This window comes from Catharus ustulatus, chromosome 6 (assembly GCF_009819885.2).
Source record: "Catharus ustulatus isolate bCatUst1 chromosome 6, bCatUst1.pri.v2, whole genome shotgun sequence".
Taxonomy (NCBI): domain Eukaryota; kingdom Metazoa; phylum Chordata; class Aves; order Passeriformes; family Turdidae; genus Catharus; species Catharus ustulatus.
In genome coordinates, this window is record NC_046226.1 from 51,684,734 (window position 1) to 51,698,926 (window position 14,193).

Here is a 14,193-nt window from a genome sequence, read left to right on the forward strand (position 1 = left end):
GAACATTCATATGCCACTTTGGGCAGCAGATAGTGCAGTGTTTACACTAAAAGAAATGTTGGATACCTCAAAATCTATTTTTTTCTGTTATGGCTGGGGGAAAAAAAAAAAGCCCAGCAACCTCTTGTAAAGTTTTGAACACTGGCTTCTGGAAAAGGAAGGATAAAGTTGACCAAAACTTTGAAAGGATCTGGAACTGTGAATAATCTTTATCCAATTTTTCTTGCAAGGGTAATGGTAAGAAAGGCTCTTGCTTACCTTCCCAATCTGCCATGTAAGGAGCTTCCTCAGCTTCCTTCTCAGGAGAGATGTCATCTATGAATTTTCCTTCTTTCATAACTCTAGTAATTTCTCGGAGTTGTTGAAGTAACATTTTTTCCTGGTCTGTTGTAACATTTTGAGTCCTGCTAGAAAATATCAGACACCAGAATTTAGTCCACTGTTATTGCAAGTTATGAAACTGTTTGGTCCATGCCAGCAGTACAGTCTTGAGAAACCTATTGAGGAGTGTGATCCCTCCTCAACATCTGCATGTGCTCTGCACTTCAGCTGGGTGTAGTTTATCCCTTTATCCAAAAAACTGCAATTTAAACAGGTAAAGGAGGGCAGGTAAAACCAATGTGAGAGCAAGATGAAAGTGACACATAAGAGTTATAGTACAAAAGACTCTACAGAAATTTCTTGCCCTTAAAAGTGTGTTAGGTAAGAATTAGGGTGCAGTGCCTTGTACGAACTATTATAAGGAAATGAAATTCTAGATCTGTGCTACATGTGTAGCTTGTGAGGCTGATCAAAATTTCTCACAGTCATTACTCTCAAGACTCTAAAATCTCTCATTATGATCATTAAATCTGCAAGTTGGACAGATCATCCTGTCATTACAGACAGTCAGCAATGCAGACTGGTGGCGGGGGGTGGGAAACAGGAAGGAAGATTTAAGAATGGAAAGAACTACAGTTACAGTTAACTGTAAATTGCCCTTTAGAATTAGAGGGAGAGGACTGAGGTTTTAATGAGATGGAAAGCAAACTTTTGACTGGTTCTACACTGCTGGATCTAGTAATTATTACTGACTATACAACTACTGCTGTAACAAAAATGCTTCCAACAGATAAGATCATGTAGTCATTATTAGAGTCATTTTCTCTGCAAAGAAAAAAGACTTCAAAAACTCTTATGGACAAAAAGGTAGCATTTGGAGAGGAGTGCTCTGCAGTCTGCTACCTCAGCAAGCCAGAATGAGAAAGACACTGGCTGCCACCAGGGATAAAAACAGTTTTGACCAGTGGTGCTTGTATCATCTTGAGTTTAAAATTATGCTATCTTGAGATTTAAGCCATTCTTGAGCAGTAATGCCAGGTAAAGCCACTCTTCTGGTGCTCTTTTGCATCTGTGTGTCAGTCAGGAGCTGTTGCCCCCAGTTACTTGAAAAGGGTGGCCCTTGGCATGAATGCTGAACAGGTGGCATGTGATGATCTCTGGTGATCTCTGGTCTGGAGAGCAGACAGATCATCTCCAAGAGTAGATTCACTGAGTAGGCTGCTCAGTGAATTGTAGGGAGGAGATAGAGAGGAGCTGGAAGCAGATTTTGGCTTTAGGTAGTTAGTATCTATGTAAACCTCATTTTAGTTATCAGAATTCTAATCAACTTGCAATGTCCTTCTTCTGTTTTCCTCTTACCAGCTGCTGGGACTGGAGCAGCACTCCAAGAGGTCCTTAGTGCCACCCTGCCTAAATGGCAATGATGGTGACATGATGGCTACTCCACTAAGGACAGTAAAGTCACACTGGTTTAAAGTAAGATTAGCATCCTATTGCTGGTTGGTGTGATGGCAGTGGAAGTGCTGATCCTGGGCTGGATTTGTGCACAGCTGCAAGCACAGGTGTCTGTAGCTGAACTTAGCTCAGGAGCTGGTTTGATTAGCACCTACCCAGATTAAACTGCTTCACTGAGATCACAAGGCAAACATCACTTTGGTGCACTTCCAGCAAGGAGCACCTTGCCCCACAGTTTGAAAAGCTGATATCCCAACACAGTACATAGGTTGCACTGATTTCCCCCAAGCTGTGGGTGCAGTCTGTTCCACAAACAACTGAAGGTGTGGCAGCATCTTCCCAAAAGCCTGGCTTATGCAGATGTGGAATCTGAGATGTGAATTAAGAGACCCACAAAAAGGAATGGTTTCATCAGCCTTTGACCAAAGCTGTGACAGAATTGCTGAACTAATCCTCCTTTACAGACAGAACTGTAGCCAATTTGAATATATATCACTTGGCTGAAGACAGAGAGTCCTATCTCTTTAGCACATTGGGCAGATAAGCTAGCTCAGATAACAGGATCAATCAATGCAGCTGCATCACTGTGGCATTTCATACAGGAAAATTCCTAATATGTGGGATACCCTCATTAGAAAACACTCCTGTCTTATTGCAACAGAAGGGCTCCATATTTCAGAATATTGCTTCTCCAAATACCTTGGTTAAAAGGCAAATTTCCTTGCAGAGAGGGAGAAACTAAAGCCCATGTGTTATTTTGACTTCATTTAAGGCCTCTGGGAAGACTTACTGTAGGTTGCTGGCAGTGTGTAAGACATCTGGCTGCCTGCACATGGGAGATTTACCAGGACATAATGCACTTAGGAATACTAAGAGGATAACAGATGCAGAAGGTTTGCAGTGCAAGAAAAGGTCGTTGTCTTTGCTTTCTTTATTTGTCGCTCCAACACAAGTATTATTTTTCATAATGGCAATATTTACACTTTGTAGAGTCCCAAAGAGCTCACTAATAGGTAAAGTAAAGGTTTCTTATTCTTACTCTGAGATTAGAACATTTCCTAAAGAGCCATCATGACTGCAGGGAAAATAATCTAAATAATCTGAAATGGCATCTGAGACATGTTAACTGGTATTTCTTAAAGTAATCACTATCAAAATGCAGATACATCCCAAAAAACGGCACCCCACAGAGCCTCTGACTCTTCCATATCACCTTTGCTCAGTTTATGATAAAAAAGGAAGTTTTCCCACCTGACAGCCTGGTAAACAGGACTTTAAAAACAGGTAGGTGATCTGCATTATTTCTACATCTCACCTAATTACCAGAAATAGAAATTTTTGGTTCAAAGTTGATATCAGTTATTTCTGTCTCTGACTTTCCTGTGTAAGGGTTTCTGTTTAACTGCAGATCAATAAATAAAGCTCAAGTAATTTTTACTCTCTTACTCTTTCCTTTTTATTTAAATCTATCAATTTCCAGATTGAATAAGCCCAACTCAGTAGTCTAACTACACTTTCTAACCATAGGTTTTATTTTAATAGATTTATCCAGTATTATTGAAATTAATGAGCAGATTAAGAAAGCTTGAAAGTGTTTGAAAACAGCTATCTGCTCCATCAAGAGGTGCCTTTCCCCTCCTCTTCAAAGAGGCAACATACAAAATTCTTCATTACATTCAGATCCTCACTTCCCCTGAGACCTTTAGACCCATCTATATAAATAGTCTGGTTGAACAAAGAAGGGAAGTTCTACTAAATAGAGGCTTTGGGCCAATAACACAGAGTAGAACAAATACTGGATCAGACCCTAAACCGCTTTACTTAGTGAAAAAAAAAAATCCATCCTGAGAATCAGCACAATATCTGGGCAGCCCATAAGCCTGTTTCTGTCAGCTTAGAGGTACGTGTAGAGCACTGTGTCAGCTCTCCAGAACAGAGATGAGAGGCAGTCAGAGCAGGATCCTTCTGTTCCACTAACAAAACCAGTGCAGTTTAGAGGCTCTCTAACTGAGATGTAGCATGGGCAAGTTGGGCACTGCCTGAGACAGTACAGGGCGTGGCACAAAGAGGGCAAAAGGGCACTCAAAGAGAAGCGGTTTGAGGCATAAGTGAACAAAATGTGCATGTTCAGCAGAGAATTCCTACAGGATGGGTTAAAACAAGCCTTGGCTGATCCAAAGTTAATATGATTTACAACCAGAACAGCTCTCATTTTTTGCAAAACCTCCCCTTCATGTTTTTGGTATTTCAGTTTTCACACAGCAGTTATGCAGTGTCCTATTGATCTGTTCTTTATGCTCCTTATGAAAAACATATACTTGTTTCCAGTGTTTCTTTGTAACACAAACTGGTGGTATCAGATTTGTAGGAAACACTAATAAACATAATAAAATTCTGAATGCTGGTTTTACAACCCTTTGTCTTTTATATTTAGAAGCATATGCATGAATTGAGGGTGGAACTAAGTTATGTAATCAGATTATTATACAATTCTGCCTTAAAGAAAGATTTTATGGTTATTCTAACAGGAAATTACATAGATTACAACAGCATTTCAGTTTAGGAAAATAATCCATAGAACTGGAAAAGAATAATTCAGGACAATATTTTGGTTGCACAAAACAGGCTCTTTTATGTACTTTAAATTTAGATGGTTTATCTTCTGTTTACATATACCTGTTATTTTCTTCCAAATAAAACACTACAAAGGGGGAAGATAGGGATAATTGTTTTTCTGGCTAAGGAAAATGAAGTTAGAAAAAATTATTTATGTTATATATAGATACTAAAAAGAGAAAAACTGCAGAACAAAAATTGAGATGTGTAAAATGAAACTTCTATAATTTGAAGTAGCAATAAAAATGCTGTTTTAATACAATAATGCAAGAAAGTTAAATTTCTGATCAGAGTAGAACCTCTCCTTAAAATACTCTAATTTGAAACACACCTGTCATACATAGGTCCTACTCTGTTGATTAATTTTTCCATCGCTTCTTCTGTCTCTCTCAGTCTTTCCTGGAGCTGAGTAAGCTCATAGTCAGCTGTAAAACAAACAAACAAAAAAAAAATCCCAAAATCTGTCAGTAGGAGCCTTGAAAACGTATCCCTGTCCCTATCACAGGTAGCAAATGCTGTACCAAACCAAACTGGCTGTGATGAAAGTGAAACTTTCAGCTTAGAGAGTTTTACCTACTTTTCCTGGTCTAAGAAGGTATAAAATAATACCAATATCACACCCATTTCAGCAGCACAAAGGCACAATGGAACTTCAACATAGTAGGAATGGAGAAATCCATCAACAAACATCCTGCTTTTAGAAAGATCTCTATTCTGCACAGATTGTCATTACCTCATGCAACTCTGATGTAATTATTTTGCATGTCTGAGACTTTAAAAAAATGGGAAGAGGAATTGGCAAAGAGAAAGGAAGTTACTTCCTCCAAGTCTCTATGTAAGTGGTGACTCAGTCTGCAGGTTCCTAATCCAGTGACCTGACCCCGGCTCTGCTACAGCTTGCCATGAATGCTTTAGGAATATAAATGAAGAACTCTAGGAAAAGGCAGAATAATTTTCACTGTTAGTTCTTTGGGATATAATGACGCCAAACTTATTGTAAGGTTACTTTCTCTCACCAAGCATCAGAGAAAAAAAATACAATTACCATTGCTAATATATTGCCCAAAATTGCCAGGCACAATGCAGTATGAGTGCATTGGAGACACAATCTTCAGCACTGAGTACATTAGGTATTCCTAATATGTGCATTAATGCCAAGAAAATTACAGCTGTGTTAAGAGAATTACCTTCCTGCTACCACTTTCTATAAAGCCCTAAGTACTTTTTTTTTCCTATTACAGTTTAGCCAGCTAAACACAACACATTTAAATGCTGTAATGGTAACTACTCTTCCAATCCTCAGTAGTAAGCTTATAAATGTATCTAATAAGTGTCTACAATTACTTGAATCTATCTCACCAATGTTTAGGTAAAATCAAACTAACATTTCAGAATACTATTTGCTTGTCTTTATTGCATGCATAAAGGGACTCTGCATTTCAAAAAAGGGACAAATTAGGGAAGTGCCTGATGATGGCTAAGAATTCACCAATTCAAAAAACTCAAACTAGCTTTCATGGTATCTACGTTCTTACTAGACTATTAGGGATTATACAATAATTATAGCTGGACATCCTATTATCCACTTTTAATCATTAGTGACACAGCTTTTCAGCAAATCCATGCAGTTAATTCACCAAACCTGATGAAAAGCCATTCCTTCCTGAGGGGCTTGGGATCAGGCTGTTATCACAGCCTCATGGGCTGAATGAGATTAGAAAGTGACAGTGTAGTAATTCTTTCTAACTCTTGCTCATTCCAACACAGAAGATTCTGGCTTGGTTTTGGGTTTTTTTTGGGGGGTGGGAGGGAACATCAGCTTTAAAGTGCACCCAGAACTTGATGAACCCTGTTGGGCCATTACAGAGTGAACAACTACTCAGATACAACTCAGAGCCAAACTCAGATACAACTCACTGATTTTCCTCTTCGTGTTCCCAGGTGTAGCAGTGGGGCATTTCCGTTCTGCAGGAGTAGTTCTTCCCTTGGAAGCCAGCTGATGAGGACAAGAACATGGCCATTTCATGAGTTACAACAATAGTAATAGATAAGCCCCCCCAGAGGCAATGGAAAAAAAAATACAGAAAACTGAAATATGCCAGAAGGCAGCCATGGAAAAGCACACCCAACAGCAAAACCATGAAAGATGCCTGGAAGACTTTGCCAGCTGAAAACTCCTATCAGATTCTTGGAACACATAACAGCATGTGAGACATACAATATATATAAGGTGTAGCCACATACAACAGGGAAAAGAATACTATGTGTACATTTAAAATTAATCCAACATCACTGTAGACATGCACATTTTCCAGGGGGAAAAGAAATCCTTAAAAAATTGTAAGAGGTCAGAGGCCAATGCAGGGTCAAAGAAATCCTTCCCTGCATTCTTAGCTACAGTCTTTGCAACAGTAAAACCCACAGGATACTCCAACCTTATGATCACCAGGCAAAGGTCTAGCAATTTTTTGAGCACAGCTGAAATGGAACAAGGTAATGAAATGAGAGTATAAATTTTCTTTCCCAAGTTTTTTGAGTTATTTCCCTGACTTTTCAATTTATGTTGGTCTTACCTTAAATAAAATGTACAGAATATACAAGAAGATGCCAAATCCATAGATAGGGATAATCTGTCCCACAAGACCTCTTCCACTTCCACCAGTGCTTCCACCACCACCTCCACCTGCCTTGGCTTTGGCAACTGCTTCAGTAAGGTGAGACCTTGGAAAATGAGGGACAGCTTGGCCATCAGGAGTGGCGTGGGAATGCATCCTGGGTGGAAAGCGACCGAGCTTCCCTGCAAAAGAACACACAATGATCATTTCCCTTCTATTACTTTCCACCTTTTTACATCTAGCATGAGGGACCTATTTTCTCTGCTTGTAAACTTACCACCACTGCTGAGTGAGTAACTTGTTGGACTAAGTCAGTCAACTCAGTCCTCAGTCTCTTGTGATGTGCAGTGCTAGGAATTCGGTTTTACTTGAAGCCATTTGCTCCTAGCAATTTTACTCGTACACATTTAGGAGTAGAATCACACAATTAAAATCTCTTGATTTTAAGTAGAGAAAGAGCTGGCAGGGGAATTAACAAAACACAGACTTTGATAGGTATATTCTTGTCTGAATAGCCAGCAGATCAGCATCTCCAGCAGGATGAAATGCCAGATTCCTACTTGTTTCTCTCCTCAAGATCCCCCATCAACATATCAGTTTTCCACTGCGAGCATAATCTTTCAATATTGCCCAAAGGCAATGTATAAATGTATTAATGTCCAAACCATTATCCACCTAACACCCTGACACACGACTGCAGTGTTTGCCCAGCATAGATTTTTGGTTATTGCTGTAAGAAATAGTGTTTTACCTGATTTTACCAAGCGAGTAATGAAAGATTAAGGAAAGTGATGTTACCTCAAGCTGTTCTCCTTAAAAAGGTCTAAGATAAAGCAGTGTGAGAAAGGAGATTGAATATAGCCTGGGACATATTATCTCTGGCATTTTAGAGGGGAAAAAAATTTAGAGGTTTCTAACCTTTCTAGGCAGAGCTAATTTAACACAAGGAAGGAGAGCAAGTATAAATGGATGTACAGATGCCAGGGGAAGACTGCAGAGAGCCTGAAATGGTGCTGCAAATGATTTCACACAACTGAAGGGTGCAAGAACCTCAATAAATTTAAGCGTATGCATTATTCTATTTTCTTACTGCCATCTATTCAACAATTTTGCTGCAAAATTCACTATTTTACTCCTCTGTGAAGTTGACATCCTGCTTTCCATCTCCATATCCAGCTTGGATGTGCACCTGCACTCCCTTCCACCAACTGGTGTTGAGCTGAGTTGCTCAGCTACTCTGCCATGGAATCTGGTGGTGACAGGCACTGGATGGAAGCACCAGAGATGGGCATTGCCAGGCTGTAGCTCATTCCTGATCCCAGTTGGAAAATTCCCCCTCCCTGGCACACATGGCTTGGATGCGGCTGCCTGGTGCTGGGACAGGCTGCCTGTGCTTGCAGAAAGAAAATGAAAAGCAGTTTGGAGCAGCACTGTAAATAGCTTACTTGACTTCTGTGAGTATGCAGCTGCAAATACTTTTATGAGACACAAGAGAAAAATTTAATTAACATTTGGTCTTGCTAGGAAACACCATCATAGGCAGCTAAATTCCTGAGCACAGAAAATTGCAGTAAACACTTACTAGAAAGTGGTATCAATAATTCATGAAGTTCCACTATTAAAAACACATTTTGCTTGTAGATGATAGCACACATTCCATGAGTTCTTTAGTGTAACTGCCAGGGTACACTACCACTGACCAAACCCACTCTCAGATTAGCTTAATTTCGAAGAAGCTGTTATCATGCACTTAAATTTTAGTGAATTATTCAAAGTCTGTGATGGAAAGCATAGCATCTTATTTCAAGGAAGTCCCCCTGCTCCAGCAGCAATGCCCTGCAGCAGTAGGTCACTGTGGAAACGAGTGTGATGTCGTGCAGAGAGCAGCATCACTAAGGTGAGGATGAAGCAGCAGGGTTGGTAAACATTTATAAAACATCTTATGCAAATATTGTTTACAAATATAAAAGATATGTTAAATAGCAGAAAATAATTTACAAAGGTGAAACTGTATTTAAAGTGAATAGTTTTCTAAATTATCCACAAGGCCTTGTTTGTGCTTTAAAATATTCAATTCACTTAAATATAATCATGTCAAGAGGACAGACACTGGACATTTTATTACCAAGATAATTTTAAAGGGGAATTTAATGGCTGCTATTTCTAAACCTGAGTTGATTTTACACTTCTATAAAGATTTCCTTAATAAACAAATACTATCTTCCACAGTTTCTTATTGTGAAGAACAGATGCAAATTACACAGGAAACTGAGGTGCAGGCAATTCAAAGGCAACATATGCACAAAGCTCTTAAATGCACAGTATGTAAATGGAAAATGTAACAATTTGGGTGCCATTGTGACTTGAACCAGATTCCACACTTCCAGGGATGCAACAAACCACTCTCAAATGGAGACAATATCCTACTCTCCATCTAGAAAATGAAGTGGCACTTGATGAGCACAGAAGGGCATGTGCTGGGTCCTTGTTTGCTGCCAGTGGGGATAGGGTGTACTTCAACGGGACATTTCCCTGCTGTGGGAAGAGCACTAACTCCCGTTAGCTTTGAAGGGTGCCAAAGTGCTGCTCTGCTCTGGAAATATTTCTCAACTCCCCTGGGACAGCCCGAGGGCTGCCTTCATGCAGACTGATTGCTGTGTGTGGTAACTCCCACCAACCACACCCTACCCGGCTTTGCAATCTTTTTACCTAGGCTTTATCCGACACATTTAATAATTCTGTCAGTTTTAATGCTTCAAATCAGCTTTGCAAACCAGCTACAGGGCAAGCAGAGCATGTTTTGTTTAACCCAGTCCCTTCAATAGCTTGAAGTCCAAAACTGAAATTATGCCCCAGCGAATATTTGTGTTGTTTAGAAGGCTGTATCAGAATGCAGATTAAGTCCTTCACTGGCATTTTCACATGAGAATGACTGTTGGCTTTTTAATCTTGCAACAATATTAACACTCAGTTGAAAAGAAGTAAATATTAAAAACTGTATTTACAACACAATGAATACAACAACCAACCAGATGATGATATGATACTCAGATCATTTAAGCATCTTTTTCCATTAAAGCTGTTATATGTTCTACTAAATGGGTTTTAGGAATTGCTACTGAGCCAAACTCAACTATTTATAAAGTTATTTAGACTTATGTTACTGTACTACTCAGCACCTCTTAGTCTAGGTACTATGTCTCTCTGCCACATCATTTTTTCAGGACACCAGCAGGAAACTGCTGTGTGCATTGCACAAATTTAAGTTGGGCAGGGAGGGTTGCCTGAACCATCTTTTTTTTTTTTTCTCTCTAAGAAAGCAGAGTCTGCTGTTGTCATGGAGTTGTAAGGTTTATCTGAAACTACCAACTTAGAGAGCAGCTTTATAAAATGCATGGCATATATTTATGAACACTAGACTTAAAAAGTACTTTTAAAACTGCTAGTAGGTTCCCTCTTTGCTACTTTTAAACAAAAGATCAACATTGTAAGGCCTGTCTGAAATCAACTAGGAATGTGATACCAACACAGTAAGTTAAGTAAGTTTTGTCATAGACATGAAATTATTACTGTGAAGAAGAATAACATTCCTGTCTGGAAGATAATATTAACTTCTATAGTTCAATGCTCACCATCTTCCTAAAAGTGACCTCTGAAAATTACTTTATTAGAGAAAGTTCCATTCCCATGCCTAAAGCCTGTTTTGATAAAAAGCCTTCTGGTAACATTGAGTTCTAACAAATGGTACTAAACTTTAAGCATGTTTTATTCAGAGACATTTTGCCCCCAAGACTACCATAAGCACTTTATTAACTTCAAGAATGACATGATTACCTCAAGCCCCTGAAACTCCTGCCAGGTAACTGCAGTTATTAGTGCACTGAAGAGGACAACTAATGACAGAGATATGAATTGAGCAGTTCAATCAAGATTTATTCTTCCAATAAAGAAATAACTTCAGGTGAAATACAATTTGGTCTACAGAGCAGGTGTAATGAAGTCCTTGCTATCAAGTTGAGAATATGGACTATAAACTCTGACTTTAAAGTGACCAGCTGAGGTGAATGATTACATCCTCAGCCAAAGACAGGTGCTGGGGTACAGCAGGGGAGCAATGCCAGGTGCCTGTACTACATCAGGCACACACAGACCTGTGCTGTCCTGTGATCTCTGCAGGAATGAGGGGAGGCATTTCCAACACAGAGGATGTAAAGAGTATTTATTTTACCTAATTTAAGCAGTTAACTGCAGCTGTGATGAAGCCACCCTATCATAGCACTGCTCAGATCCAGCTGTGCTAGAAGAGGTAGGAACATCATTCATTCAACAGATGGCACTGAAAACAATTGGGGGGCACTGAAAATAAATGGAGGACAAGTTTGTTGTTGGGGTTTTTAAAGCTAGTTTTTCTGTCAGATCAACCTGCAGCCACAGGAAGGAGCACCACATTAACTGACAACTGCTTGAGACTATGTTTCTCTGGGAAAATTGTGTGTCAGATTCCACAATCTAGTACCATTGTGGGATCAGTCGGGAGCTGTGCAGGGGCAGATGTTAATGGGGAGCCAGGTACCACCTCCCAGAGCATCTGCTCCCTTCCCTGCTTCAGGCAGGTGTCTCCAGAGTCCTCACCTGTACTGGCTGCTGGGTCTTCATGGGTTTTCAGTGTGAGGAGACCCTGCAATGGAACTGTACACCTGCAGATCTACAGCGCTGACCAACCTATTTTCAAGTTCTTAAAGACCAAAAATACACACAGTAACCCTGAAAGGGCCGCTATGGTATGGAAATCCTGTATTTGGCTTCAATGTAACAGTTTCAGCCTGAAGGTCCATAGAACACCCTGAAATGAAATACTAAATGAATCCATGCCACGGAAGAGTGCAGACATGGAAGAACCAGGCTGTAGGAAGGATGCACAAGGCACAATCACTGAACATGAGTCCCTGTGGGATACCATCCTGAAGAACTTAAGTTCTCTGCTTCCACCAGCCTCACCTCTGGCTTGCCCTGGGCAAAACTCCCTCTCTGCCAAGATTAGGGGTTATGATACCAGCTACTCTTGCGAAATGCCTTGGGGAAAAAAAAACCCCACCTCTACAGGAAAAGGCAATGGGCATAAAAAGGAGGAGATGCTTGTATGAACCCATTCCTTGCGGACTTCAAGAGAGGCCATGCAGAGTGGAGGGCAGGCACGAAGGACACAGCTTTGGGGGGCTGCACAGATAGGACCTGAGCATAAAATAAACCAACAATGGCCACAGCATTAGGAGACTCTGGTGCATGAAAACAAAAGATTAAAACGCTGGCGTAGGAAACTGAACAGTGAAGACGACTCAAATGAATTTTTATTTCATATGTAACAACAAAAAGCACTCCATACACAAAATAACAAAATAATGAAGGGATGTATTGCAATGAAAAAAACAAAACAAACGAAAAAAATGGAATGGATATGTCACTCTCCGGGAAGCTTTAATACCCCGCACATACATAAAATGATATTTTGAAGGTTTTAAACTGTCTTTAAAAAGGAAGAAGGCGGAGCACAGCCGTAACCAGGAATGACTCTCGGGCACTCCACACGTCGCTAAGGGACGAGCACGGGGGACACACGCGCGAAGGGGAGCTACGCTACGTCTGCAAACCATGCCTGCAAACCGAGCTCCCTGCGGGCAGCCCCGGCCCCTCACGGAGCCCGCGGGGCCCGGGCTCACCCCGAGCGGCACCGCGGCGTCCCGGCCCGGGGGGACAGGGGGGCTCGGAGCGGCCTCTTACCCTCGGGCGGCGCGGCGCCGGGCTCCTGCCTGCCGCCGGCCCGGGGCAGGAAGGTGCGCGGCAGCAGCAGGGACACGCAGAGCACCAGGCAGGACACGGCGGCCACCCGGCAGCACGTCCAGGCCGCCATGCCGCCGCTCGGCGCAGGCGCGCGCAGGCGCCGCCAGCAGCCTGAGGGGAGCCTGAGGGCTGGGGGTGGGGGGGGGCACTGGGAACGCCTTGGGGATGTGGGCGGATAGCGGGAATGGGATAGCGGGAAACGCCCTGGGAATGTGGGGGGATAGCGGGAATGGGATGGGATGCAGGAACAGCCGTGCACCTGTCCGGCCTGTCTGGTGTGCAAGGTTCCTTTCTGCTCCTTCCCGTGCCTGAGGGGAGCCGGCGAGAAAGATGGCTAGGGGGTTTTTACGTGTAGTGATAGGGCCCAAGGGGAAGGGCTTCAAACTGAGGAGATAGGGAAGATGGGCGCTAATGTCTTTACAAATAATTTGATGGGTGTTAACACCTTGGAAATGGGGCCTAATGTCTCTGCCTACTCGGGCAGCTGGTTTGTTGCAGAGCACCGACACAGACAAGGGTTTGCACAAGGCTCCACTTCGGAATTTTGGGGTAAAACAGCAGCTTCAAGGCAGGAATATGTGGTAGGCGGTTCCACAGAATTCTCAAATCCCTTGAAGGATCCCCCTGCCAAATGAGTTCCCATCCAAGTCCACTGCCTTCACAATCATATTCTGAAATAATTTGTTTTCCAAAAGCATGTACCAGCCCACATGCACACTTTTCACCTGAAAATACATTCACTACCTTTCCTTGATACCCTGTGCAGGCTTCCGTTCACTGTAGCACATCCAGTCGCTCCTTTTCCTCCTATTACTCTTGAAAATCCAACACCTTTCCTGCTCCTCAATTTTATATCCTCCTGGTCTATTGAACAGGGTTCTCATACTGAAACAATCTAGTGTTGGTCACCCATGTAGAATGGGATGCCAGACTCTGCCAATCCTGCCATCAGTTACCATCAAAGCCGTGGCTGCACAGCTCTGCAGACAAACAGAACCTCTGTGACCTTAGAGCAAGCACTGGGGCTTTGCAAACATTTTAGCACGAGAATTCCTTTGGCATAGCCTTGTTTAACATCCATATACAATTCCATTTCCTCTTCTGGGCCTGGGAGACCAAAAGCTGGGGCATTAGTCAACCTTTCTTGTACCTTTCTTAAGTTCTGCTTTCCTTCTGGTGTCTGTACAACAATATTGAGTCTATCTTCGGTTAAAAAAACCACAGAATAAAAAGTCCTTAATCCAGTTCCTGCAATAAATACCCTATTAATCCTAAAAATTGTCACAGCTCCCCATGAGTCATGGGCAAGGGCACTGCCAACATTCCCTGGACTCCCTCTGAGCCATCA

The 14,193-nt window shown here is 41.7% G+C and overlaps 1 protein-coding gene across 3 annotated transcripts in view; it reads right to left on the bottom strand.

Annotated features, from left to right (window-relative positions):
* The window catches only part of RIC3 (RIC3 acetylcholine receptor chaperone), a 34,810-nt gene extending 21,889 nt beyond the window's left edge, over positions 1–12,921 (bottom strand). For 2 of the 3 annotated variants that reach the window (XM_033062465.2, XM_033062463.2), the window contains exons 1-5: positions 12,786–12,921; positions 6,966–7,189; positions 6,310–6,388; positions 4,724–4,817; positions 259–407 (exon numbers count right to left, since the gene is read on the bottom strand). In XM_033062465.2, coding sequence (XP_032918356.1) covers positions 259–407; positions 4,724–4,817; positions 6,310–6,388; positions 6,966–7,189; positions 12,786–12,915 — 676 coding nt within the window. In that variant the 5' untranslated portion in view covers positions 12,916–12,921. The remainder of the gene's footprint in view (positions 1–258; positions 408–4,723; positions 4,818–6,309; positions 6,389–6,965; positions 7,190–12,785) is intronic. The other variant, XM_033062464.2, reaches the window with a different exon arrangement.
* Between the last annotated feature and the right edge of the window lie 1,272 nt (positions 12,922–14,193).